Consider the following 27,301-nt stretch of genomic DNA (forward strand, 5'->3'; position numbering starts at 1 on the left):
GATTGTTATGCATTCACATAATCAACATTCATGATTCATTAAAAAAAATGATGTACAAAACTATTACCTGAAAGCTATTGTTAGATGTTTAGAAAAAAAATATTAGGAATTTACAGCAGAAAATGATGTATCTGACTCATCAGATCTGAAGAGCGGGGTGGAGTTGCCATGACACAGCAGAAATCATACTGGGTGTGACTTGGCAAAGTTGACTATAAATCAGGGTTAAAATTGTGAAAAAGCAGAAGAGTTAAACTTCTAATTTAAATCCCCAGCAACAACTAGACCTCATCGCCAAAATGGTCCACTGGACAGACAGTGAGAGAACTGCCATCACCTCAACATGGGCAAAAGTCAGCATTGAGAATGATGGTGCCGAAGCCCTGACCAGGTAAGCAAATTGTTTATCTTTTACTTAATAAAACTGATGTAACATCAGACACTGTCTTTCTATAGCTGTAATTAAAAGGACTAAACTCTTTAAACACAAATGTCAAATTTATTTTATATATTTGCTCACATGAAGCTTCTGTCTGAAACATACTGCTATATGGGAGGTTCAAATTATTACAAAAATTGTAGCTAATAAATCATTGATGAACATGACAATAAGAAACCAATCATTTACCTATCATTTAGGCTATTTCTCGTGTACCCCTGGACCCAGAGGTATTTCAGCAGCTTTGGAAGCTTTTCCAGTGCTGGCACCATCTCTAGTAATGCCAAAGTCCGTGCTCATGGCAAGAAGGTGCTCGGAGCTGTTGGCAACGCTATTCAGCATCTCGATGACGTGAAAGGCACTCTGGCTAATCTCAGCAAAGAACATGCTACTAACCTCCATGTGGATCCTGAGAACTTTAGGGTAAGTTTATTGCAATGCTGTTATAGCAGAAATTACTAGTTTAATATTTTTCTATGGGAAATGTATACATTTAGGAGCGGACAACACTATATAGGTCCAGAGCACACGGTGTCCACAGTCAAAGAGACCAAATGATTAAAGTATAACTAAAGACCATTTTTTTTTTTTCAGTTATGTATAGTGTGGAGAGGGATTAGAACACCTGTCAGGCTTTTATAGCTGTCTTTGCCCCCATTATGGAGATTCACACTCTCTATTTGTCCCATGTACTATTATTATAAAAGCAAGTCCCACATTTTAGGTTGTTCCCAGAAAAGATTTAGAGGGGAAATATTTCACTAGGGACATTAGTTCTGGTGACCCGGGGGTCTCCAAAGAATTTCCTTAATTTTCCAGAATTTCCTGTCACTTATTCCACTTTGGGACAGGAAGTGAATGGAAATCTCCACAATGGGACACAGATGGTGAAAAAAAAACAAAAACCTGACAGGGGTTATACCCTCTCCTGCTCTATCTGAAATAAAAAAAGATTTGCCTGTAGTTTAATTACATTGCAATTTTTAAGGATACTGGAAAGTCCCAACACCATTTATTTTTTCTAAAACAGTTTTTTTTTGAATTACATATATGTTTGAAAAAATGTTGCTTTGAAATTTCAAAGCTCTCGCCAAAGCGAGAAGAACAAGAGGGCTGGAAACCAGAAGGTGGGACTTTACGGGTACCTAAAAGACATTAGACATTCGTCAGAGAGTATATAAAAGGTTAAAGCTTTATTTAGTTACACATAATAAAATATCATCTGCTTTTACAATAGGCAGAATGAAAAGACTAGAAGTTACATAAAACAAACACAAACAGTTATTTGAGCCCCCATTCACACTGGGGCGACGCTGCTTCGCACCGCGACCTCCGAGGTCGCGGTGCGAGCAGCGCGCCGCTACCTCGGAGCGGCCGCCACGGACTTCGTAACATTGAAGTCTATGGCGGTCGCCTCCTGGTCGCCCCAAAGAAGCTCCGGACCCTTTTTCTGAGTCGGAGCGACTTGTGTCGCTCCTATCAGAACGGGTCCGCAGCTTCCCTATGGGAGGCGACCTGCGGCGACCTGTGAGGCGACCAGTGTGAACGGGGGCTGAATGTATCGCATGAATATTTACAGCAGTGCTATCAAGACCATACTAAGTTAAATAGAAGTGGCTAATCTGGTGAGTAATCCGGCTCTAGTCCACCAACAAGGCGCCCAACATGTTTCGCCGGAGGCTTCTTCAGGGGCGTTTAGGCTGTTGAGAATATGGTCATGCTGGTATATCAAAAACAATAAAAAGGGAAAAAAAGGGAAAAGAAAATTAGTTCAGGCAACTATATACTCGTATGGGCATTGTGCCGTGCAGATCCAGGAGAGGAAAGCCACACCAATTTGAGCGATTGCCCAAAAGTCCAGACAAGATTACCCGAGGGGTGACACACATGCATAGGGCTGTGAGAGACCTTTTTTTCCCTTTTATTGTTTTTTATCTTACTGTGTTTGCCAGTGTGGTATGAATACAAGATGACTGATTTTGGTAAACCGTTCCTTTTCAAATATTAGGAAGGAGATCTGCACAAATGGTGTTACGTGAGCTTTGTTACTGGTAACTTATTTGGCTATGATAAACAAAAGGGTATCATAGAATAAAAGGTAATTTAGTAATGGCTTTTCTTTTTCAACAGCGTCTTGCCGAAGTGCTGGTGATTGTCTTAGCTACCAGGCTGGGAGCTGCCTTCACCCCTCAAGTCCAGGCTGCCTGGGAGAAATTCAACAACGTTTTGGTGGATTCTCTGAGCCATGGATATTATTAAATTCACATTTCAGAGACTTACCATCATTATTGGCAGCAAATGCTTCTGTACTTTATTCATTTTCAATAAATCTTTCAATTCATAAATCAAATGTTTTTTCTTTATATAATAATAATATTTTTATTATCAACACGTTCCGTATCTACCAGGAGTCTGTGGAAATCATGGGTTTAAAAAATATAAATAAATAAATAAAAGAACTAACAAAGTATACTATTTAATAAAACCCATCCAAAAAATATTTATAAGCTGAAATTGTTATACATACAGGAATAGCCCAAAAAGCCTCCTAAATACTACACACTCTGGTAATATGTTTCACAAACATGAGCTTTGAACGAAACTATTTGTGTAACAAAGACAAAAAAGTGCAAATCATTATGAATGTAGAAAAATATATTTATCATATTGGTCTAACATGGCTCTAAAGCCTAAACATTTTTTTTACCTTAATCCATTCTCCGCATTAAAGTAAATAATGTTCCACTACCTGCATTGCCCCCTTACCCCCTCCTTAGGAAGCAGCTTCCTATGGTGGCAGACCGAATAGAAGAGTCAGGAGCGCCTCAGGGGGACCCTAGAAGAGGAGGATAGGGGCTGCCCTGTGCAATTCTATTGAACAGAATGGGTAAGTATGACATATTTGTTATAAAAAAAACAATCACTTTAACCACTTGCCGCCCGCCCACCGTGAAATGACGGCAGGACGGTGTGGCCATTGTTCTGGGCGGACGTCATATGACGTCCGCCCATTCAACCAGGACAGGCACGCGATCGTGTGCGCGCCGCCCTGCACTGCCGGTGTCGGCGTGTCCCCGGGACACAGCCCGTCACCAGCAGGGGGGAAACAGCCAATGGGCATGGCTGTTTCCCACATGATCGGCTGTGTTCCAATGACACAGCCAATCACAATAGCACAGCCCAGAAGAAGACCGCGAATGCGCGATCGGGAGAGCGCAGCGCGGTCATGTCGGTGACGCTGTGTTCCCTAGGAACACAGCTAGTCACCGGCAGTAGTAAACAGTCACTGACAGTCACTCGGCTGTGAATCCATTTTACAGCCGATCACAAAATGTAAACACAGAGCACTAACTCACTGTTACTAGCTCTTCTCCCCTTACACACAGTTTCCAGTGTGAGGAGAGCAGAACCAGAAACAGTGAGTTACTGCTCTGTATACCTGTAAAAGTAAAAGCACACTAATAAAGGTCCCCACACAGTCCTCAGCCCCCCCCCCCCCCCCAATTGCACCTGTCACCCAACAGTCACCTCATCAGTGCCCAGAAATTGACACCCATAAGGCTACGTTCACATGTGAGCGTAGCGATCACGGGCAGAATCACAGCAATTCTGCCCGCGATCCGGAAATCATTGCAAATCGCGGGACGCCTGTGCGTTGCCCATGATTTGCAATAGCACCCCAAACGCTGTGCGATGTTGCCGCAATTTACGCCTGCCGAACCGCAGTAACATCGCGCAAACAACGCATGACGCCCAAAAAAGGTACAAGAGCTCTTTGGGGCGTCATGCGTTGTTTGCGTGATGTTACCTCGATTCAGCAGGCGGAAATCGCGGCAACATCGCACAGCGTTTGGAGTGCTATTGCAAATCACGGGCAACGCACAGGCGCCCCACGATTTGCAATGATTTCCGGAATGCGGGCAGAATCACAGTGATTCTGCCCTGTTCCGCTACGCCCACATGTGAACGTAGCCTAAAGTGCACCTGTCACCAGAGACTGCCATCAGTACCGCCGTGCACCATCGCCCGTCACCTGTCACCCATCGGTGACCAACGCCCGTCACCTGTCACCCCATCAATCACCGTCACCTGTCACCCCATCAGTCATCGTCACCTGTCACCCAATTAATCATCGTCACTTGTCACCCCATCAGTGATCGTCACTTGTCACCCCATCAATCATTGTCACCCCATCAGTTATCGTCATCTGTCACCCCATCAATCATCGTTACCTGGCTGTCACCCCATCAGTGATCGTCATCTGTCACCCCATCAATCATCGTCATCTGTCACCCCATCAATCATCGTCACCTGTCACCCCATCAGTCATCGTTACCTGTCACCCCATCAGTCATTGTCATCTGTCACCCCCATCAGTCATCGTCACCTGTCACCCCATCAGTCATCGTCACCTGTCACCCCATCAGTCATCGTCACCTGTCACCCCACCACTCATCGTCATCTGTCAACCCATCAGTCATCGTCATCTGTCACCCCATCAGTGACCGTCACCTGCCACCTATCAGTCAACTGCCACCCATCAGTGATCATCCACCATCAACCGTCATCCGTCGCACAGCCCATCACAGCCAGCACGTCAAAAATGATGTACAGCAATGAGGATGCCCTTCAGGTCCTCTCCATGACTAATGAGAGCACCGGGGAGCTTTCATCAGGATCCGAATCAAATCCCGAATCCGATTCGGAATTTGAAATCGCCAATAGTAGCGGATCGGAGATGGACTCAGACTATTCCTGTACACTTTCCTTTATAAAAACATAAAAGTGTAGCGCTTAAAAGTATCAATAATCACAAAAATGATGAAAGAGTGTCCAAATGAATGAAAACTACTAATCACAATAATGTGTATAAATAAAAAAGTGTCCAAATAAATAAGTCCCAAAAAAAACGCTGGTGTAGGGTAAAAACATAAATCCGCATGCACAATATTCCAAGGGGGGATTCTTCCCGTGACACCAAGGGTATGTGAAGGAGGGGAGCACCTCTGTGATGGGATATAGTAAGCAGCTTACCAGATTTCCATGGCTGCTCAACTTAATGAGTCAGCCTCTCCCAGCTATAAATCAAACCACTGAAGGTCAGATGTTACGTGGATACTTTTTCAAATCAAAGGAACCGCCTCTCAAGATGCGTGGAAGGATTAATATAAGATTGGCACTCCTCAGTATTTTTCATCGATCATAAATGAATATGTGAAGAAAAGAAAGCGAGGCCCATAGCGTAATCCCGTATAAACTTGTAATATTATTTATTAAAAATATACTCAAAGTGTATCATGTAATAACAGGCATATCAAAATGGCTGAACAAGGGATGAAGGTGCGGCGTCCCGCAAAAGGTCCCAGGCAGCAAATGGTAAACGGCCGGCTAATTCCAGGGGGCATGTGGACGTTGCGTCTGGAGTCGCCAACGTTTTGTCTCAATAGACTTCGTCTGGGCGTGACCCCAGACGCAACTCACACGCCTAAGTACCCCCGCATCTCCGCTGAATGGCCGCGAGTCCCGCCGTTACACATCCGCAATCAGCGAGGGCGACGAACGTCAGCCAATCCGCGATCAGCGGAAGTGACGCTCGTCAGTCAATCAGCAACCGGCGGAAGTGACGCACGTCAACCAATCGTCTAGTACGTACGCCGACGGAAGTCATACGGCCAGACGGCGGAGGAATGTAAACAAGAAATGAGGAATCGCTCCTCCCATTGATGGTGATAACAAGGAAGTGAGCTTTATACAACATCATATGAGGGCATCTCCTCATGAATACCCGAATGTTCCCGCATATTTTGTGAAACAACCTAAAATGAAAAAGATGTTTCATGAGTCTCCTCCATTGAAAGGCAGCTCAAATATTGGTTTCTAATTTTAATGAAATAGCCCAGATGAGCGATACTACCAATACCCAGATTGGGAGGTCGGTTCATTGGTTGTTCACAAAAAGAGTGCAACAGCGGGGATTGTATACAATATTACAAAATACCTTACATAAAAGAATTTGTATGATTACAATAAATTTAAACAATCTCATAATAAATTGTTATAATGAGATTTTCCGGGCAATGTGTCATTTCATCTCACTGTACAATATATAAGAAAAACGCCATCTAGTGGCCAAAATGGTGTAACCTTTAAACACCTATAAAATATATGTGAACCACAATAAAAACATGTAAAAAAGTGAAAAAATCTTAAAAAATGAAATGTTAAGAAATATTCATTTAGTAATATAAACATATATGTGAGTGACCCCATATACTAAAAATAAAATATATATGAAAAATTGTGAATACAAAAAAATTCCACAAAGATCAGTGACGATCACATTTAAAACACATAAAGTGCTAAGCAAAAAATTATGATCTATGACGATCATATCTAAATCTATAAAGTGCTAATTACAAAAAAATTGGGCAGCAAGATGTGTATCACGACAGATGTAACACACAGACACATTACCCCAAAGATCTCCCAACAAGAATTTTTTACATTAAAAAAATTAGAGAATTTAAAAGAATAAAATATATTAAAATCAGCTATTGTTAATAAAAGCATTTACGTCCCATTCCACATTTAACCCATAGGGAGTATAAGTTTTGAGAATATAGATCCAGCGAGTCTCCATTTTTGATATTTCTCGTCTTGCATTGGATCCCCTCCAATGAGGTGAAAACTTATCTATCCCTATAAACAATGTATTTTTGGGGTTATTGTGATGACACTGGTCGTAATGTTTTGACACGCTGTGGCCTGGGAAGCCCTTCCTAATATTGCCTGCATGTTCCCCCAACCTAACCTGCAATTTCCTCGTCGTGCGGCCCACGTATTGTTGCCCGCACTTGCATTGAAGCATATATACAACATTGGTGGACGAGCAGGTGATAAGTGAATCAATCTTGTACTCTCGTCCAGTTGCAGAGGATATAAATTTCTCAATTTTCCTTCCCTTGAAGGAATTGAGAGAGCAAATTTTGCATCTATGGCATGGATAAAAGCCTTTGAAATCGCCAAAGAAAGTGGGTTGGATGGGTCTTTCGATAACATTTTGGGCTATTTTGTGTCTCAAGGAAGGCACACCCCTAAAAATGATCTTGGGATGTTCGGATAGCATAGGGCCCAGAATCCGGTCGTTTTTTAAAACCGGCCAATGTTTTTTAATAATTTTCTTAATTAGAAAATGTTGGGTCGAATAGGAAGTGATAAACGAGTTTTTAAAACCTTCATTATCATTTCCCTTCAACTTTGGGCGTAATAAAGACGACCTATCTACGGCTACTATATCTTTAATAGTGACATCCAGTTGATTGGCATCATACCCCTTTTCTATGAATTTAGCCTTAAGGGTATTAGCCTGTAGTAGGAAGTCCTCCTGTCGGGTACAGTTTCTGCGTAACCGCAGAAACTAACCTTTTGGGACAGCATTGAGCCATGATTGCTCAATGCTGTCCCAAAAGGTCAGTTTCTGCGGTTACGTTTAAAAAACGACCGGATTCTGGGCCCTATGCTATCCGAACATCCCAAGATCATTTTTAGGGGTGTGCCTTCCTTGAGACACAAAATAGCCCAAAAATTTATCGAAAGACCCATCCAACCCACTTTCTTTGGCGATTTCAAAGGCTTTTATCCATGCCATAGATGCAAAATTTGCTCTCTCAATTCCTTCAAGGGAAGGAAAATTGAGAAATTTATATCCTCTGCAACTGGACGAGAGTACAAGATTGATTCACTTATCACCTGCTCGTCCACCAATGTTGTATATATGCTTCAATGCAAGTGCAGGCAACAATACGTGGGCCGCATGACGAGGAAATTGCAGGTTAGGTTGGGGGAACATGCAGGCAATATTAGGAAGGGCTTCCCAGGCCACAGCGTGTCAAAACATTACGACCAGTGTCATCACAATAACCCCAAAAATACATTGTTTATAGGGATAGATAAGTTTTCACCTCATTGGAGGGGATCCAATGCAAGACGAGAAATATCAAAAATGGAGACTCGCTGGATCTATATTCTCAAAACTTATACTCCCTATGGGTTAAATGTGGAATGGGACGTAAATGCTTTTATTAACAATAGCTGATTTTAATATATTTTATCCTTTTAAATTCTCTAATTTTTTTATGTAAAAAAATTTTTTTATGTATGATGTTTCTTGTTGGGAGATCTTTGGGGTAATGTGTCTGTGTGTTACATCTGTCTTGATACACATCTTGCTGCCCAATTTTTTTGTAATTAGCACTTTATAGATTTAGATATGATCGTCATAGATCATAATTTTTTGCTTAGCACTTTATGTGTTTTAAATGTGATCGTCACTGATCTTTGTGGAATTTTTTTGTATTCACAATTTTTCATATATATTTTATTTTTAGTATATGGGGTCACTCACATATATGTTTATATTACTAAATGAATATTTCTTAACATTTCATTTTTTAAGATTTTTTCACTTTTTTACATGTTTTTATTGTGGTTCACATATATTTTATAGGTGTTTAAAGGTTACACCATTTTGGCCACTAGATGGCATTTTTCTTATATATTGTACAGCGAGATGAAATGACACATTGCCCGGAAAATCTCATTATAACAATTTATTATGAAATTGTTTAAATTTATTGTAATCATACAAATTCTTTTATGTAAGGTATTTTGTAATATTGTATACAATCCCCGCTGTTCCACTCTTTTTGTGAACAACCAATGAGCCGACCTCCCAATCTGGGTATTGGTAGTATCGCTCATCTGGGCTATTTCATTAAAATTAGAAACCAATATTTGAGCTGCCTTTCAATGGAGGAGACTCATGAAACATCTTTTTCATTTTAGGTTGTTTCACAAAATATGCGGGAACATTTGGGTGTTCATGAGGAGATGCCCTCATATGATGTTGTATAAAGCTCACTTCCTTGTTATCACCATCAATGGGAGGAGCGATTCCTCATTTCTTGTTTACATTCCTCCGCCGTCTGGCCGTATGACTTCCGCCGGCGTACGTACTAGACGATTGGTTGACGTGCGTCACTTCCGCCGGTTGCTGATTGGCCGACGAGCGTCACTTCCGCTGATCGCGGATTGGCTGACGTTCGTCGCCCTCGCTGATTGGGGATGTGTAACGGCGGGACTCGCGGCCATTCAGCGGAGATGCGGGGGTACTTAGGCGTGTGAGTTGCGTCTGGGGTCACGCCCAGACGAAGTCTATTGAGACGAAACGTTGGCGACTCCAGACGCAACGTCCACACGCCCCCTGGAATTAGCCGGCCGTTTACCATTTGCTGCCTGGGACCTTTTGCGGGACGCCGCACCTTCATCCCTTGTTCAGCCATTTTGATATGCCTGTTATTACATGATACACTGTGAGTATATTTTTAATAAATAATATTACAAGTTTATACGGGATTACGCTATGGGCCTCGCTTTCTTTTCTTCACATATTCATTTATGATCGATGAAAAATACTGAGGAGTGCCAATCTTATATTAATCCTTCCACGCATCTTGAGAGGCGGTTCCTTTGATTTGAAAAAGTATCCACGTAACATCTGACCTTCAGTGGTTTGGTTAATAGCTGGGAGAGGCTGACTCATTAAGTTGAGCAGCCATGGAAATCTGGTAAGCTGCTTACTATATCCCATCACAGAGGTGCTCCCCTCCTTCACATACCCTTGGTGTCACGGGAAGAATCCCCCCTTGGAATATTGTGCATGCGGATTTATGTTTTTACCCTACACCAGCGTTTTTTTTGGGACTTATTTATTTGGACACTTTTTTATTTATACACATTATTGTGATTAGTAGTTTTCATTCATTTGGACACTCTTTCATCATTTTTGTGATTATTGATACTTTTAAGCGCTACACTTTTATGTTTTTATTGGTATTTAGAGTTAGGGATGATCGAACTTTTGAAAAGTTCGGTTCGACCAGAACACCCGAACTTCCCGAAAGTTCGGTTCGGATTTCAGAACCCCATTGAAATCAATGGGACCCGAACTTCTGGAATCAAAAAACACAATTTTTAAGCCCTAAAACCCAATAAATGCCCCTAAAAAGTGCCTAGGGTTCTGGGTCATGCCCCAGGGACTATTAATCACACAAAAAAAAGTTCTTAAAAATTGTCGTTTTTGATAGAGAGCCAATTATTGAAAAAATTTAAAAAAAAAAAAAAAAAGAGATTTCTTTGGATTTAGTGTCTGGGGGGTCTAAAAGGTGTATCTGTGAAGTTTCAGCTCTGTAGCATGTCCAGAACCAGAATTACAGCATACCAAACCTTCAAAAATGACTTTTTTGCTTAACCGCACCTTTCTTTTTCTCCTAATCAACGGCTCAGCCAATGTGTATGATGGGGACATAATGCAGTGCACTGGGAACAAGATTAGATTTTTTTTTGGAAAAAGGTGCTGTCTCTTTAAATGTGCATATAATTAACGGGTGTATTTCCACAATGGGGCTATTATTACCAAATGTTTCAAGAAGTCCAAAGATGTATGTAATTGCACTTTATTTCATGTAAAATGGTGTTTGGTGCACTTTAACTTGAATTCTCACAAGAAACAGACATATATGCACGGATACATTGAGGGTTAGGGTTAGGGGTAGGGGCCACAATGTAGTGCACAGTGAACAAGATTAGAGATGTTTTGGATGAATACTGTTGTCTCTTGACTTTGAATAGAAGTAAAGGATGCTTAAAAATTGGGCATTTGGTGGTGCGGACGATGCCTTGACACCATATCCCTATGAAAGTGCTGGTAATGAAGGCAATAATTGCCTTTGTAAGGAAAAAAATTACAATGATATGCATCTGTGTGACAGGTGCGCAAAAATTGTTGTTTGGGTGTTGGCGGAGCCATACCACTGTAAGCCCAAAGAGCTGGTGTTGAAGAAGGCGTAAAAATTATGAAGGTGTGCACATGTGGAACAGGTGCGCAAACATGGTAGTTTTGGTGTTGGCGGAGCCTCCCCACCATAACCCCAAAGAGCTGGCTTTGAAGGAGGCCCAAAAATTGTAAAGGTGTGCACCTGTGGAACAGGTTCGCAAACATGATAGTTTTTGTTTAGCATAGCCTCCCCACCTTAACCCCAAAGAGCTGGTGTTGAAGGAGGCCCAAAAATTGTAAAGGTGTGCACCTGTGGAACAGGTGCGCAAACATTGTAGTTTTTGTTTTAGCATAGCCTCCCCACCTTAACCCCAAAGAGCTGGTGTTGAAGGAGGCCCAAAAATTGTAAAGGCGTGCACCTGTGGAACAGGTGCGCAAACATTGTAGTTTTGGTTTTAGCATAGCCTCCCCACCTTAACCCCAAAGAGCTGGTGTTGAAGGAGGCCCAAAAATTGTAAAGGCGTGCCCCTGTGGAACAGGTGCGCAAACATTGTAGTTTTTGTTTTAGCATAGCCTCCCCACCTTAACCCCAAAGAGCTGGTGTTGAAGGAGGCCCAAAAATTGTAAAGGTGTGCACCTGTGGAACAGGTGCACAAACATTGTAGTTTTTGTTTTAGCATAGCCTCCCCACCTTAACCCCAAAGAGCTGGTGTTGAAGGAGGCCCAAAAATTGTAAAGGTGTGCCCCTGTGGAACAGGTGCGCAAACATTGTAGTTTTTGTTTTAGCATAGCCTCCCCACCTTAACCCCAAAGAGCTGGTGTTGAAGGAGGCCCAAAAATTGTAAAGGCGTGCCCCTGTGGAACAGGTGCGCAAACATTGTAGTTTTTGTTTTAGCATAGCCTCCCCACCTTAACCCCAAAGAGCTGGTGTTGAAGGAGGCCCAAAAATTGTAAAGGTGTGCACCTGTGGAACAGGTGCGCAAACATTGTAGTTTTTGTTTTAGCATAGCCTCCCCACCTTAACCCCAAAGAGCTGGTGTTGAAGGAGGCCCAAAAATTGTAAAGGTGTGCACCTGTGGAACAGGTGCGCAAACATTGTAGTTTTTGTTTAGCATAGCCTCCCCACCTTAACCCCAAAGAGCTGGTGTTGAAGGAGGCCCAAAAATTGTAAAGGTGTGCACCTGTGGAACAGGTGCGCAAACATTGTAGTTTTTGTTATAACCAAAATGAGGTTCTGTGAACGTAAAGAGAATGAGAGAAGGGTTTGAGGGTGGCACTATGGTCCAGGCTTAAACTGAGGCTCAACTGCCACATCACAACGATAGCCTAGTCTACAAGGTCTGCATCAGGTGCATCAAAGCTTGATATCCACGACTGATTCATCTTAATGAATGTCAAACGGTCGACTGAGTCGGTGGAGAGTCTCGTTCGATGGTCTGTGACGAATCCTCCTGCTGCGCTGAATGCCCGTTCCGATAGGACACTGGAAGCAGGGCAGGCCAACAACTCCATGGCATACTGGGCCAGTTCTGGCCAGTGGTCTAATCTTAAGACCCAGTATGCCAGTGGATCGGATTCGTCACATGAAAAGCCCTCTGTGTCACTTTGTGCCCTCACGTAATCGTCCACCATGTGATGCAGACGCTGTCGATGCGATGTGGCAGCTGAGAGGCCTGGGCGGTGAGGACTAAAAAAAGACCGAAAGGCATCCGTCAACCGCACGCCTTCTCCAACGCTCCTCTCGTGACCACCAGTAGAATCCGTGGTAGGTTGTCCCCGCCCCTGCACCCTACGGGAGTCGGGGAACATGTTCACCAGATTCCTCTTGAGACTGTCCTCAAGGGATTTGATCCTGTGAACTCTCTGGGTGGATGGGAAAAGCTCCGAGACTTTACACTTGTACCGGGGGTCAAGTAGGGTGGCCAACCAATAGTGGTTAGTCTCTTTAATGGCCTTGATTCTGGGGTCCTTTCGCAGGCTCTGAAGCATGATGTTTCCCATGCGTCGCAAATTAGCGAAGGCCTGAGAAGCTGAATCCTCGGGGTCACTCATAACGACATTATCTTCAACGGGCTCCTCCTCCTCCCAGCCACGTACTACTCCAAAGTGTCCCGAGGGAGTCAAACTAGGCCTTGCAGATTGCCGCATGTCTTCCTCCTCCTCCTCCTCAAACCCTGCAAAAGTTCCCGCAGAATCGTCCTCCTCCTCCTCTTCCACCCCTGGATCCTGCTCGGGCCTCTGGGAGCTAGGCATAATGGGGTCAGGATTCTCAGGATAAAGGGGGCCTTGAGAGGCAAGGAAGTCCTCCTCTTCCTCCTGCTGCTCTGCCTCCAGTGCCCTGTCCATAATGCCACGCAGAGTGTGCTCCAACAAAAACAGTACCGGTAGGGTGTCACTGATGCATGCGCTGTCCCGGCTGACCATCCTTGTGGCCTCCTCAAATGGAGAGAGGACAGCGCATGCATCCTTAATCAAAAGCCACTGCCGTGGTGAAAAGAAGCCCAGGCACGCAGAGCCAGTGCTGGTGCCGTACTCGCATAGGTATTCATTGAGGGCCCTCTGCTGCGTGTACAGGCGCTGCAGCATAGCCAAGGTGGAGTTCCAGCGGGTGGGCATGTCACAGATGAGGCGGTGTACCGGCAGGTGAAACTCGCGCTGCACTTCGGCCAAACGTGCAGTGGCACTGTACGACCGCCTGAAGTGACTGCACACCCTTCTTGCCATCCTTAGCACATCCTGCATTCCCGGGTACGAGTTCAAAAACCGCTGTACCACGAGATTCATGACATGCGCCAGGCATGGCACATGGGTTAACTTTCCCTGACGAAGGGCGGCCAGGAGGTTTGACCCATTATCAGTAACCACCATCCCTGGCTGCAGCTGGCATGGTGTCAACCACCTCTGGGCCTGTGCCTGCAGAGCCCCAAGAATCTGAGGGGCAGTGTGCTGCCTGTCCCCTAGACACACAAGCTGCAGCACTGCGTGACACCTTTTGGCCTGAGACATAGAATAGCCCTTTGAACGTTTACGTGGTACCTCATCATATTCAAAGGACCATTCTGCAGAGGAGGGCATGGAGGAGGTAGAGGAGGAGGAGCAGGAGGGGGTAGAAGTGATCGATCTACCCGGATCAGCGACACCACCAGCTGTTTGCAGACGTGGGGGCAACACTGGCTGCAGCACCGAGCCCTGGCTACAATCCCTTCCGCTGGCAAGCAGTGTCACCCAGTGAGCAGTGACAGAAATGTACCGTCCCTGCCCATGTTTGCTTGACCAAGTGTCAGCCGTCAAGTGTATCTTACGGCTGACTGACTTGGCCAGGGACGACACTACATTGCCTTCCACATGTTGGTATAGGGATGGCAGGGCCTTACGGGAAAAGTAATGCCGACTTGGCACCTGCCACTGTGGAACTGCACATTTTGCGAAGTCACGGAAGGGAGCAGACTCTACCAGGTTAAATGGTAATAGTTGCAGAGCCAGTAGTTTAGCCAAACTACTGTTTAGTAGGGATGATCGAACTTTTGAAAAGTTTGGTTCGACCAGAACACCCGAACTTCACGAAAGTTCGGTTCGGATTTCAGAACCCCATTGAAATCAATGGGACCCGAACTTCTGTAATCAAAAAACACCATTTTTAAGCCCTAAAACCCAATAAATGCCCCTAAAAAGTGCCTAGGGTTCTGGGTCATGCCCCAGGGACTATTAATCACACAAAAAAAAGTTCTTAAAAATTGTCATTTTTGATAAAAAAGCCAATTATTGAAAAATTAAAAAAAAAAAAAAGAGATTTTTTTGATTTTTACTTTGGATTTAGTATCTGGGGGGTCTAAAAGGTGTGCATGTGAAGTTTCAGCTCTGTAGCATGTCCAGAACCATGAAAAAAAAAAAGATAATTTTTCAGTAGAACAGGGATGTGGTTCGGGAGCCTCCTTTAACTTTAACACCTATATGATCTTTTTTTCTGGTTCTGGACATGCTACAGAGCTGAAACTTCACAGGTACACCTTTTAGACCCCCCAGACACAAAATCACACAAAAAAAGTTCTTAAAAATTGTCATTTTTGATAAAAAAGCCAATTATTGAAAAATTAAAAAAAAAAAAAAAAAAAGAGATTTTTTGATTTTTACTTTGGATTTAGTATCTGGGGGGTCTAAAAGGTGTGCATGTGAAGTTTCAGGTCTGTAGCATGTCCAGAACCCCCCAAAAATTAGCATTTTCTTATAATTTTTATTAGAACAGGAATACGGCTTCTCTACGGCGCTTTTTCTTGCATTTATCGGGCATTTTTGGAGGCAGGCATGACTTTTTTTGGATTTAGTGTCTGGGGGGTCTAAAAAGTGTACCTGTGAAGTTTCAGCTCTGTAGCATGTCCAGAACCAGAAAAAAAGATAATTTTTCAGTAGAGCAGGGATGGTGGGACCCCTCTTTTACACTTATATGATCTTTTTTTGGGGTTCTGGACATGCTACAGAGCTGAAACTTCACAGGTACACCTTTTAGACCCCCCAGACACAAAATCACACAAAAAAAGTTCTTAAAAATTGTCATTTTTGATAAAAAAGCCAATTATTGAAAAATTAAAAAAAAAAAAAAAAAAAAAAAAAAAAGAGATTTTTTGATTTTTACTTTGGATTTAGTATCTGGGGGGTCTAAAAGGTGTGCATGTGAAGTTTCAGGTCTGTAGCATGTCCAGAACCAGAAAAAAAAAGATCGTTTGTATTAGAAAACTTTAAGCACAGGAATATGGCTTCTCTGCTGTAACACCTTGCCGGTTTAATAGCAGGCATTTTTTTGGGTTCTTTGCAGTCAGGAAAAACATCTGAACTTGTGTATAGTAGTACTGTGCACAAGTTCTGATGTTTTGCCTGCCTCCAAAATTCCCCAAAAAATGCCAGCAAAAACACACCTGGGCATTTTTTTTTTTGACGCTAGCGTTTTTTTTTGGCATTTTTTGGGGTTCTTTTGAGGCAGGCAAAACATCTGAACATGTGTATAGGGGGGATATATAGACATATGTCTGAATATATACCCCTAGACATATATAGGTGTGATAGTAGCAGAAATAAATGCTTGCGCTAATGAAATCATTTACAGTAATATATTTCTGCTACTATCACACCTATATATGTCTCGGGGTATATATTCAGACATATATGCCTATATATACACCCTATACACATGTTCAGATGTTTTGCCTGCCTCAAAAGAACCCCAAAAAATGCCAAAAAAAACGCTAGCGTCAAAAAAAAAATGCCCAGGTGTGTTTTTGCTGGCATTTTTTGGGGATTTTGGAGGCAGGCAAAACATCAGAACTTGTGCACAGTACCACTATACACAAGTTCAGATGTTTTTCCTGACTGCAAAGAACCCAAAAAAATGCCTGCTATTAAACCGGCAAGGTGTTACAGCAGAGAAGCCATATTCCTGTGCTTAAAGTTTTCTAATACAAACGATCTTTTTTTTTCTGGTTCTGGACATGCTACAGACCTGAAACTTCACATGCACACCTTTTAGACCCCCCAGATACTAAATCCAAAGTAAAAATCAAAAAATCTCTTTTTTTTTTTTTTTTTTTTTTTTAATTTTTCAATAATTGGCTTTTTTATCAAAAATGACAATTTTTAAGAACTTTTGTTTGTGTGATTTTGTGTCTGGGGGGTCTAAAAGGTGTACCTGTGAAGTTTCAGCTCTGTAGCATGTCCAGAACCCCAAAAAAAGATCATATAAGTGTAAAAGAGGGGTCCCACCATCCCTGCTCTACTGAAAAATTATCTTTTTTTCTGGTTCTGGACATGCTACAGAGCTGAAACTTCACAGGTACACTTTTTAGACCCCCCAGACACTAAATCCAAAAAAAGTCATGCCTGCCTCCAAAAATGCCCGATAAATGCAAGAAAAAGCGCCGTAGAGAAGCCGTATTCCTGTTCTAATAAAAATTATAAGAAAATGCTAATTTTTGGGGGGTTCTGGACATGCTACAGAGCTGAAACTTCACATGTACACTTTTTAGACCCCCCAGATACTAAATCCAAAGTAAAAATCAAAAAATCTCTTTTTTTTTTTTTTTTTTTTTTTTTTTTTAATTTTTCAATAATTGGCTTTTTTATCAAAAATGACAATTTTTAAGAACTTTTTTTGTGTGATTTTGTGTCTGGGGGGTCTAAAAGGTGTACCTGTGAAGTTTCAGCTCTGTAGCATGTCCAGAACCATAAAAAAAAAGATCGTTTGTATTAGAAAACTTTAAGCACAGGAATATGGCTTCTCTGCTGTAACACCTTGCCGGTTTAATAGCAGGCATTTTTTTGGGTTCTTTGCAGTCAGGAAAAACATCTGAACTTGTGTATAGTGGTACTGTGCACAAGTTCTGATGTTTTGCCTGCCTCCAAAACCCCCCAAAAAATGCCAGCAAAAACACACCTGGGCATTTTTTTTTTGACGCTAGCGTTTTTTTTGGCATTTTTTGGGGTTCTTTTGAGGCAGGCAAAACATCTGAACTTGTGTATAGTGGTACTGTGCACAAGTTCTGATGTTTTGCCTGCCTCCAAAACCCCCCAAAAAATGCCAGCAAAAACACACCTGGGCATTTTTTTTTTGACGCTAGCTTTTTTTTGGCATTTATTGGGGTTCTTTTGAGGCAGGCAAAACATCTGAACTTGTGTATAGTGGTACTGTGCACAAGTTCTGATGTTTTGCCTGCCTCCAAAACCCCCCAAAAAATGCCAGCAAAAACACACCTGGGCATTTTTTTTTTTGACACTAGCGTTTTTTTGGCATTTTTTGGGGTTCTTTTGAGGCAGGCAAAACATCTGAACATGTGTATAGGGGGTATATATAGGCATATATGTCTGAATATATACCCCTAGACATATATAGGTGTGATAGTAGCAGAAATATATTACTGTAAATGATTTCATTAGCGCAAGCATTTATTTCTGCTACTATCACACCTATATATGTCTAGGGGTATATATTCAGACATATATGTCTATATATACCCCCTATACACATATTCAGATGTCATGTCTGACATCAAACATGTCCTCAAAAAAGCACTGGCAGTGGCAGCCCCTGCAGCATTAAAAAATGCTTGCTGGTGAGAAGCCACATTCCTGTCCCGAAGCAGAGAAATGATCATTTCTCTATAGCGGTCACCCTGCTATGGAAGGGTTTTGTCACCCTGCCATAGCAGTCACTGTCAGTTAACCCTACACTACACTACGGTCCCCTGACACTTAACACTTTCCCTACAGAAACTAAATTTTTGAAGCTAACTTAAGTGTAAAGGAGCACTCTAACTACACTAGATATCCCTTTCCTCACACTAAAAATAGCTAAATGACACTTTTAAAGTAAAATTAACAGAACTGCTTCCACTCTCTTCCATGTCCAGTATAACAATGCTGGGAATATGGCGGGGGCGATCTTATATACTGGGGGGCGTATTCACTAATGATTGGTCTAGGGACCCCCTAGTCACTCCAATCACATTCCTAGCATTCTTCTGCCCCCTCAATTGGCTTTTGCTAATGGTTCTGGTCCAATCACGGGCTTTTAAAGCCCATTTCCTGAAGCATTGCATTTTGGGCGGTTCTGGTTGCCGAATTCCGAACTTTTTGGGCAAAAAGTTCTAAATTCGGCCGAACCTCGAACACCCAATGTTCGGGCCGAACCGATGGTGGACCCGAACCGTTCGATCATCCCTACTGTTTAGACGCTGGGCATGTGGGTGGCGGGGAGTATACATTTTTTTTCGTTCCAGCATGTGTGGAATCGAAATTTGGCGTCTAGATGTTACAGCTGGTGGTGTGCTGGAGGTAGATGCGACACTGCCTGCTATATCATCATCCCTGCCAGTGGAGGCTGCCAACAGGTGACGAGTGACTATAGCAGGGCCAGGAACAGACTGATGTGCAGGTGGAGCAGATGGAGCATGAGGAGGAGCGCGAGGAGAACTAGGAGGCCGACTGACCGATCTTTGGCCCTTTTGTGGGTTCTTTAAATGCTCCTGCCAACGGGCCGAGTGGTGGGTTGTCAAATGCCTGTTTAGGCAGCTTGTACCCAGGTGGTTGACATTTTTGCCACGTTTTATACCCTTCTTACAAATCTTGCAGATCGCAACTGTTTTATCTGCATGGGATGTCTCAAAAAAGGCCCAGCAAGATGAGGTGTGTATAGTGGCCCGGGAGACAACAGGTGCGGCCTTAGATGGAGTAGGCCGTCTGCTCTCCCCTCTTGTTTGCTCTGCCTCCTCCTCAACCTCAGACCCAACATCTGATTCCATCAAAGACTGAGCATCAGGCCTGGCCTGGGAGACAACAGGTGCGGCCTTAGATGGAGCGGGCCGTCTGCTCTCCCCTCTTGCTTGCTCTGCCTCCTCCTCAACCTCAGACCCAACATCTGACTCCATCAAAGACTGAGCATCAGGCCTGGCCCGGGAGACAACAGGTGCGGCCTTAGATGGAGCGGGCCGTCTGCTCTCCCCTCTTGTTTGCTCTGCCTCCTCCTCAAACTCAGACCCAACATCTGACTCCATCAAAGACTGAGCATCAGGCCTGGCCCGGGAGACAACAGGTGCGGCCTTAGATGGAGCGGCCCGTCTGCTCTCCCCTCTTGTTTGCTCTGCCTCGTCCTCAAACTCAGACCCAACATCAGACTCCATAAAGGACTGAGCATCAGGCTGGAGTAGATGGCCGACACTGTGGTCAAACAGCTCAGCTGACTCCTCTGCCATGTCTGAAGTTGGGTCTAAGGGAGGACATGAGGTGGACATGGACTCATCTGTATTTGTTCTGACAACTGCAGAAGACTGACCACTTTTCTCTGCCTGGGTCACTGTAGTTGCAGATGATGCCGATGATGAGGGTTTGGTCATATAGTCCACCACCTCCTGTACATACTGTGGACATATAGCTTGGCCACTGCCGGAGAACAATCCAAATGGTGGCCTGGCTGAGGACTGACCACCACGTCCACCCCGGCCCCTAGACACCCTAGAAGCTGTGCCCCTTTCCGCAGCAGGGCCACGTATGCCTTTTCTTGGTCTACCAGGCATATTTCTCACTAATGCGTTGGCAATTGTGTGCGGTGAAAAACGCACACTGCTATGCGACCCACAGTTGTCGCTGGATACAGCACAACAGATGTGTCACGCACAGTAGCAAAGCCTTTTGCACAGTGGACCTAACGCTTTGAACAACAGGCGTTAGGTTGTCACTGATGCGTTGGCAACTGTGTGCGGTGAAAAACGCACACTGCTATGCGACCCACAGTTGTCGCTGGATACAGCACAGCAGATGTGTCACGCACAGTTGCAAAGGCTTTTGCACAGTGGACCTAACGCTTTGAACAACAGGCGTTAGGTTGTCACTGATGCGTTGGCAACTGTGTGCAGTGAAAAACGCACACTGCTATGCGACCCACAGTTGTCGCTGGATACAGCACAGCAGTTGCGTGTCACGCACAGTAGCAAAGCCTTTTGCACAGTGGACCTAACGCTTTGAACAACAGGCGTTAGGTTGTCACTGATGCGTTGGCAACTGTGTGCAGTGAAAAACGCACACTGCTATGCGACCCACAGTTGTCGCTGGATACAGCACAGCAGTTGCGTGTCACGCACAGTTGCAAAGGCTTTTGTACAGTGCACCTAACGCTTTGAACAACAGGCGTTAAGTTGTCACTGTATTTTGCTGCCTAGCAAGCACGTATACCTGCTGTGATACAGCAGCACTGTGCCACGTGCTCACTAAACAGAACCCTCACACTTTCCCTACAGAAACTCAATTTTCAAATCTAACTAATGTAGTACAAAGTTCCCTAACTACACTAGATATCCCTTTCCACTAAATAGAAAGCTCCATACAGCAGAAGACTGACACTGTCCCTTAAGTTTTTTTTTTTTTTTTTTTGTAACTCTAAGAACCAGCACAATCGCTGTATCTATCTACACTGGCTGTAAGCTAAATACAATTCTGCTATATGGAGCTTTAGAACCACTCGATATATAGGAAATGTAGTGTAGCAAGCAGGAGTCAGACAGAACTGCTTCAACTCTCTTCAACAGGATCTGGATAACTGTGCTAGGGGTTAGGCGGGGCCATCTTATATAGTGTGGGGCGTATTCACTCCTGATTGGCCTCTGGTCCCCGTAGTCACTCCAATCACGTTCCTAGGAGACTCCTGCCCCCTCATTGGCTTTTGCAGACGTTTCTGGGCCAATCACTGGCTTTTAAAGCCCAGTTCCTGTCCCAGTGCATTTTGGGCGGTTCTGGTGGCCGAATACCGAACTTTTGCCGCAAAAAGTTCGGTATTCGGCCGAATATCGAACATCCAATGTTCGGGTCGAACCGATGGTCGACCCGAACCGTTCGATCATCCTTATTTAGAGTCACTGTTGGTTGATTTTGTGTTGGCTGCTGATATATTCTATTCTCTCACTCATTATACTAGCGCGGAAATTTTCTTATTTTTTATTTACACTTTCCTTTATACAATGTATTTTGGGGTGCAATTTTTGCTATATACATGCGACCACTTACTGACCGCCTAATGACTATATACGTCGGCCATGAAAAGCTAAATACTGGGGTTATGGCAGCAGATTTTTCAGTCTTTTTTTATTTATAGCACAAAAAATAAAAAAAACCCAGTAGTGATTAAATACCATCAAAAGAAAGCTCTATTTGTGTGAAAAAAAGGACACAAATTTTTTATGGGTACAGTGTTGCATGACTGAGTAATTGTCATTCAAAGTGTGAGAGCGCTGAAAGCTGAAAATCGGTCTGGGCAGGAAGGGGGTGAAAGTGCACTGTAGGCAAGTGGTTAAGGATCACATTATATTTCAGGAGACATCTATACAGGATATTCCTAAGGGAACACACAGTATTCTTGTACTGCTGCATCAGTAGTATATCATGTTATATATATTATGTACAGTAAAACCTTGGATTACGAACATAATTCGTTCCGGAAACATGCTTTAATCCAAAGCAGTCGTATATCAAAGCAAATTTCCTCATAAGAAATAATGGAAACTCAGATGATTTGTTCAACAACCATTTATTCATAAGTCCTTCAGTTTATAGTTAATATATAAAGATTATACAACCTATCACTTGTGTGCCCATAAAATGTCCATCCACAAATGGCAGCCTCCACAAAGGGATTAGAAGCAAAATCCAGCAGAGAATAAAAAGAAGAGAGGCACCTTTAAGTTTAGCAATATGGTTACATTTAAATGGGTTGTAAAGGTTCAGATTTATTTTTATAAAAATAGCAAACATGTTATACTTACCTGCTCTGTGCAAGGGTTTGGCAGAGAGCAGCACTGATCCTCCTCTTCTGGAGTTTCTCTTCGGCGCTCTGACTCCTCGTCTTCATCGGGTGCCCCCACGGAGAGCCGCTTTCCATGGGTTCACCCATGCGGGCGCACTCCCAAGTCCCGCTGATTTGTCAATTGACACAGACAGCGGGACTCGGCCCTGCCCCCCAGTCACTGGATTTGATTAAAAGCAGCGGGAGCCAATGGCTCCTGCTGCTATCAATCTACTCAATGAGGGCAGAGACAGCGGCCGGAGCCACTGAGCTCATGCGCGTCGCTGGAAAGAATGGGCTTAGGTAAGAAAAGGGGGGGTTCTGGGGGCAGCTGCATTAAAGAAGGTTTTTCACCTTAATACATAGAATGCATTAAGGTGAAAAACCTTGAGACTTTACAATCCCTTTAATGAAGGTACAACATTTAGTAACTCACATGGTTAATTATTAGGAAGCACATCTAAGTATGCAGGAATACAGGCTCTCACCGCTGTCAGTCTTGACTAGGAAGACTACCCCACAGTAGAGCGATCTGAAAGCGAGGCTTGAAGCACTCGTGGAGCACAGTGTGGATGGGGTGACATCGATAGTGGTGCGTAGAATGGTCTATGTGGACAGCTTTACCCCGTATGCCTGCATACTTAGATGTGCCTGTATTAATCATCAACCATGTGAGTTGCTAAATGTTATACCTTCATTAAATTTAACCATATTGCTACACTTGGAGGTGCCTGTCTTCTATATTATACTCAGTTGTGACGTGACACTATTTATATATCAAAACATCGCTCGTTTAGCAAGTCGATTTTATTTAACAAAATTTGCTTGTCTTACAAAACACTCTCAGACCAAAATTACTCTCAATCCAAGGTTTTACTGTATTTGTGAGGATATGATATGATATGCTGTATGGATTCCTAAGTATATGCTATCATATACTATCTTTGTTAGAGGGTATATGATATAATATAATATACTGAATGTTTTAGTGAGTATATTATGTCATGTGATGCAAATACTGTAAAAGGCTTTCTTCACACCTGTGCAATGCATTGTGGTGCTTTATTGCAAACATGTTAACCAATGGTATTTTGAGGGGGCCCCTCCGTTTAGATTGTAGTAGATGTTCTGCATGGAATAGAATCATACCACTAAAACAGTAAAACAAAATAACTAAAGCAGAGAGGTCTGTGACTAGCAATCCTGATGACTCCTGTGCTTGTGATATACGGTGTTCTAGACAGCAGCCATTATAATTGCCCTCCCTAATGGTCCCCCCACCCTCTGGCTCCATAACAGTCTTAACCACTTCCATACAGAGCAGTTAGACCCCCTTCCTGCCCAGACCAATTTTCAACTTTCAGCGCTCTCATGCATTGAATGACAATTGCTCAGTCATGCTACACTGTAACCAAACAAAATTTTTATCATTTTTTTCACACAAATAGAGCATTCTTTTGGTGGTATTTAATCACAACTGGGTTTATTTCTCTATCGCTCATTGACAGACGTAGTCTTCTTGATTCTCAAGAGCTGGGTTATGTTGTCTCCGCAGGAGTAGGACTAGGCAGAAAGACAAAACGTTCTGGCTCCACCTCAGTCCCTGAGGGTATATCCTCCCTCTCTCTGCTACAGGGAATCAGTTTTTTTCTGTCTAGTCAGGAGTAAGGACCTAAGTTCCTTGCTGGGATCTTTTTGGTCCTGGCAAGATTTTTTCTTTAAAAAAAAAAAAAAAAAAAGATTTTTTTTAGGCAGTTTTTCTCCAGTATTTTTTTCCTGTGAGATCTTCAAGCAAATACGCCGGACTGGGCGACACTAGTGGTCACCCCAGCCGGCCTATGAGCGCGCGCAGACCAGAGCTCCGCGCTGGGTCGGCCGCGACGGAGTCCCAGTGGAGGGACTGACCTTGCGAGTTAAAAGTCTCGCTTGGACGCCAGGAACCAGAGTGTCGAGGCGTCCGGAGTGCTCCACAACCCCCCACCTTGGTGGAGAGGGTATTGTGAAGAGAGGGTGCCTGTCGGTTCGGTATGGTGAGTAAACGTTCCCTTTTTTCTTTCCTCGTTATGAGGCAGTATGAATTATGGGCCCCTCCATACATGGTCAGTATATATCTGACACTAAAAGTCCCCCTTGTAAATACAGTATGTGTTTGTGGGAAGTGGACTTGGTTTGAGAGCTAACACTCTACCCAGCAGACTGTAGCATTACAGCAGACATAGGAGGTATAATCCTACCTTATTTGTAGTGTATCTCCTGTAGATCAATAAATCGCCACTTAGCAGAGATGCAGGTGGATATGCTGGGAAAAACGATTTCGGCGGTCCGCCGCCATTTTGCCGTAGACCAGGTGCATGTATGTCCTCAGGTCACGCCGGCCGCCATGTTTTTGGAGTCTAATGTCTCTTGTATGGGGGCGGCCATGTTTCATGAGCCCAGCTACCTCGTGGAGAGCTGGGAACGCCGGAAGGCGTACACAGGGGGCGGAGCCACGTCCTTCTACCCGGGAAAAAGCAACAGCTCCTTCCAGTCTGTAAAAGACAGACGCTGACTGCAGTCGGTTTGAAACTTCACTGCATCGGTTGGTGAGCCTTGGGGGTCCCTCTCTCTCTCTGTGGGGATTGAGAAGCAGGTACTCTGAGGAGCGCTATTGCGCTAGGGGGAGACACATTAAAAAAAAAAAAAAAAGAGGTATTTTTTGTTTTTTGATTTAAAAAAAAAAGAAAAAAGTTTTTTTGTTTTTTCTGGCAAAGGTGTCCTGAATTAACATGGACCCTGCCACTCATGTATCTCCTCCGGATCCCCTCGAGGTGTCTGCAGGATCCTCCAGCACCCCACTGACGATTGAATCATTGTCAGCTATTATGGAAACTTTGGTGTCCCGGGTGGAAGTGGCTTGTCAGGGACAGGGCGCAAGAAAGCGACCCCCGCCTAACCCCTTATTATCTGAAACCTCGGATTCAGACTCTGAGCCTATTTCTGCAGTTGCAGGTACTTCATCTGGGATTGGTGTCTCGTGTACTGTCTCTTCAGACAGTGAGGAGGATGTTTCGGCATCAGCCATAGCCAGAGAGGAAGCGTTGGTAAAAGCACTCATTGTATCTGTTCAAGATATTCCATCGGAAATAGCTGAAACTGAAATCCCTTTTGGGACTAAAAAAGGCGAAGGTTTTTCCATTGCCCAAATGTTTTGCCAATCCAATCGAAGAAGAATGGCGTCTGCCAAAATGCACTTCTGCTATTTCTAAAAGCATTAACAGGCGTTATCCGTTTGAGGAAACCCTCATTAAGAAATGGACAGAACCACCTGTGGTGGATTCACCAATTGCTAGATTGAATAAAGCCACGGTTATTCCTCTAGAAGACGCTCCGTCTTTTAAAGATCCAGTGGATCGCAAGATAGAAGCTATGTCTCGCACCATGTTTACCTTGATTGGATCAGCTTTCAGACCAATAATTGCTATTGGTCTGGTTTCGCAGACTGTAACTGAAATGGACCAAGTGGTTACGCCGAGACTTAGAAGAGGTCCCTTAGGCGGTATCAGATTTGTTGGAACAAATGATACAGGGGTTACAGTTTGTGTGTGATGCGGCGTTAGACGCCACTCCATTATTGGCGCGAGCATCAGTCTCAGCAGTGGTTCTCAGGCGTACACTGTGGCTAAAAGGTTGGTTAGCCGACCAAGGTTCCAAAAAAGCATTGGCTAGTATCCCCTTTTTAGGAGAGCGTCTATTTGGAGCCAACTTAGATGAGATCATTAAGGATCTCACGGGTGGAAAGAGCACCTTTTTACCGCAAAATGTTAAAGGTAAAGGAACTCGTCAAAGACGAGGGCCTTCTTTCTCTGCTCACAAAAAGTTTTTTCGTCCCGCGGGTGAAAAAATTAAGTCCTCCAAAGCTCCTTCAGGAGGCTTCAGGGGACGTTGGTCGGGCAAGCAAAAGCCCGCCCCCTCCAGACCTGAAGATAAATCGTCCAAAGCCTGAAGGTGCGCCCCCACCCATAACTGGGGTGGGGGGGACGTCTTCGCCGGTTCCCGGATCCATGGCTTTCCAGAATCCCGGACTAGTGGGTTTGCGAAGTCATAAGGTCAGGGTACAAGATCGAGTTTCGATCTCTCCCACCGGCGCGATTCTTCCCTTCCAATATTCGACTATCCACGGATCGTTTAGAAGATCTGCGGAGAGCAGTCACGGATTTACTACAACAAGGAGTGGTAGTCCACGTTCCTTGGACAGAACGTTTTTTCTAGGGTTTTATTCAAACCTATTTACAATACTCAGGAAAGAGGGCAAAGTGCGTCCAATTCTGGACTTAAGGGCACTCAATTCCTTTCTCAACATAAGGAAATTCAAGATGGAATCCATTCGCACAGTAGCAGCCTTCCTGCATCCAGGGGATGTCCTAGCGTCCATAGACATCAAGGACGCCTATCTTCACATTCCCATTTTCGCAGGACATCAGCGGTTTCTACGCTTTTCCGTAGAAGAGAACCACTATCAGTTTGTGGCGTTACCTTTCGGTTTCGCCACGGCTCCTCGGGTCTTCACGAAGGTGTTGGCCCCAATGTTGGCACTACTGCGCCAAAGAGGTACAGGAATTCGGGTGGCTGGTGAACCAGCAAAAGTCTTTTCTGGTTCCCACCCAGAGGCTCGAATATCTGGGTCTAATTTTAGACACAGTCAGGACAAGAGTTTTCCTTCCGGTAGGGAAACTCC

At 43.9% G+C, this 27,301-nt stretch overlaps 1 protein-coding gene across 1 annotated transcript; it reads left to right on the forward strand.

The window, feature by feature from the left end:
• Nucleotides 1–299: 299 nt before the first annotated feature.
• LOC309557958 (hemoglobin subunit beta-2-like) lies at nt 300–2,698 on the forward strand (the record flags this gene model as incomplete). Its single annotated transcript, XM_082260845.1, has 3 exons — nt 300–391; nt 640–862; nt 2,570–2,698. The coding sequence occupies 3 exons, from the start codon at nt 300–302 to the stop codon at nt 2,696–2,698; spliced, it is 444 nt and encodes a 147-aa protein (XP_082116971.1).
• Nucleotides 2,699–27,301: the final 24,603 nt, after the last annotated feature.

The sequence above is a fragment of the Pelophylax lessonae genome (assembly GCF_965119305.1).
Source record: "Pelophylax lessonae genome assembly, chromosome: 6".
Lineage (NCBI taxonomy): Eukaryota > Metazoa > Chordata > Amphibia > Anura > Ranidae > Pelophylax > Pelophylax lessonae.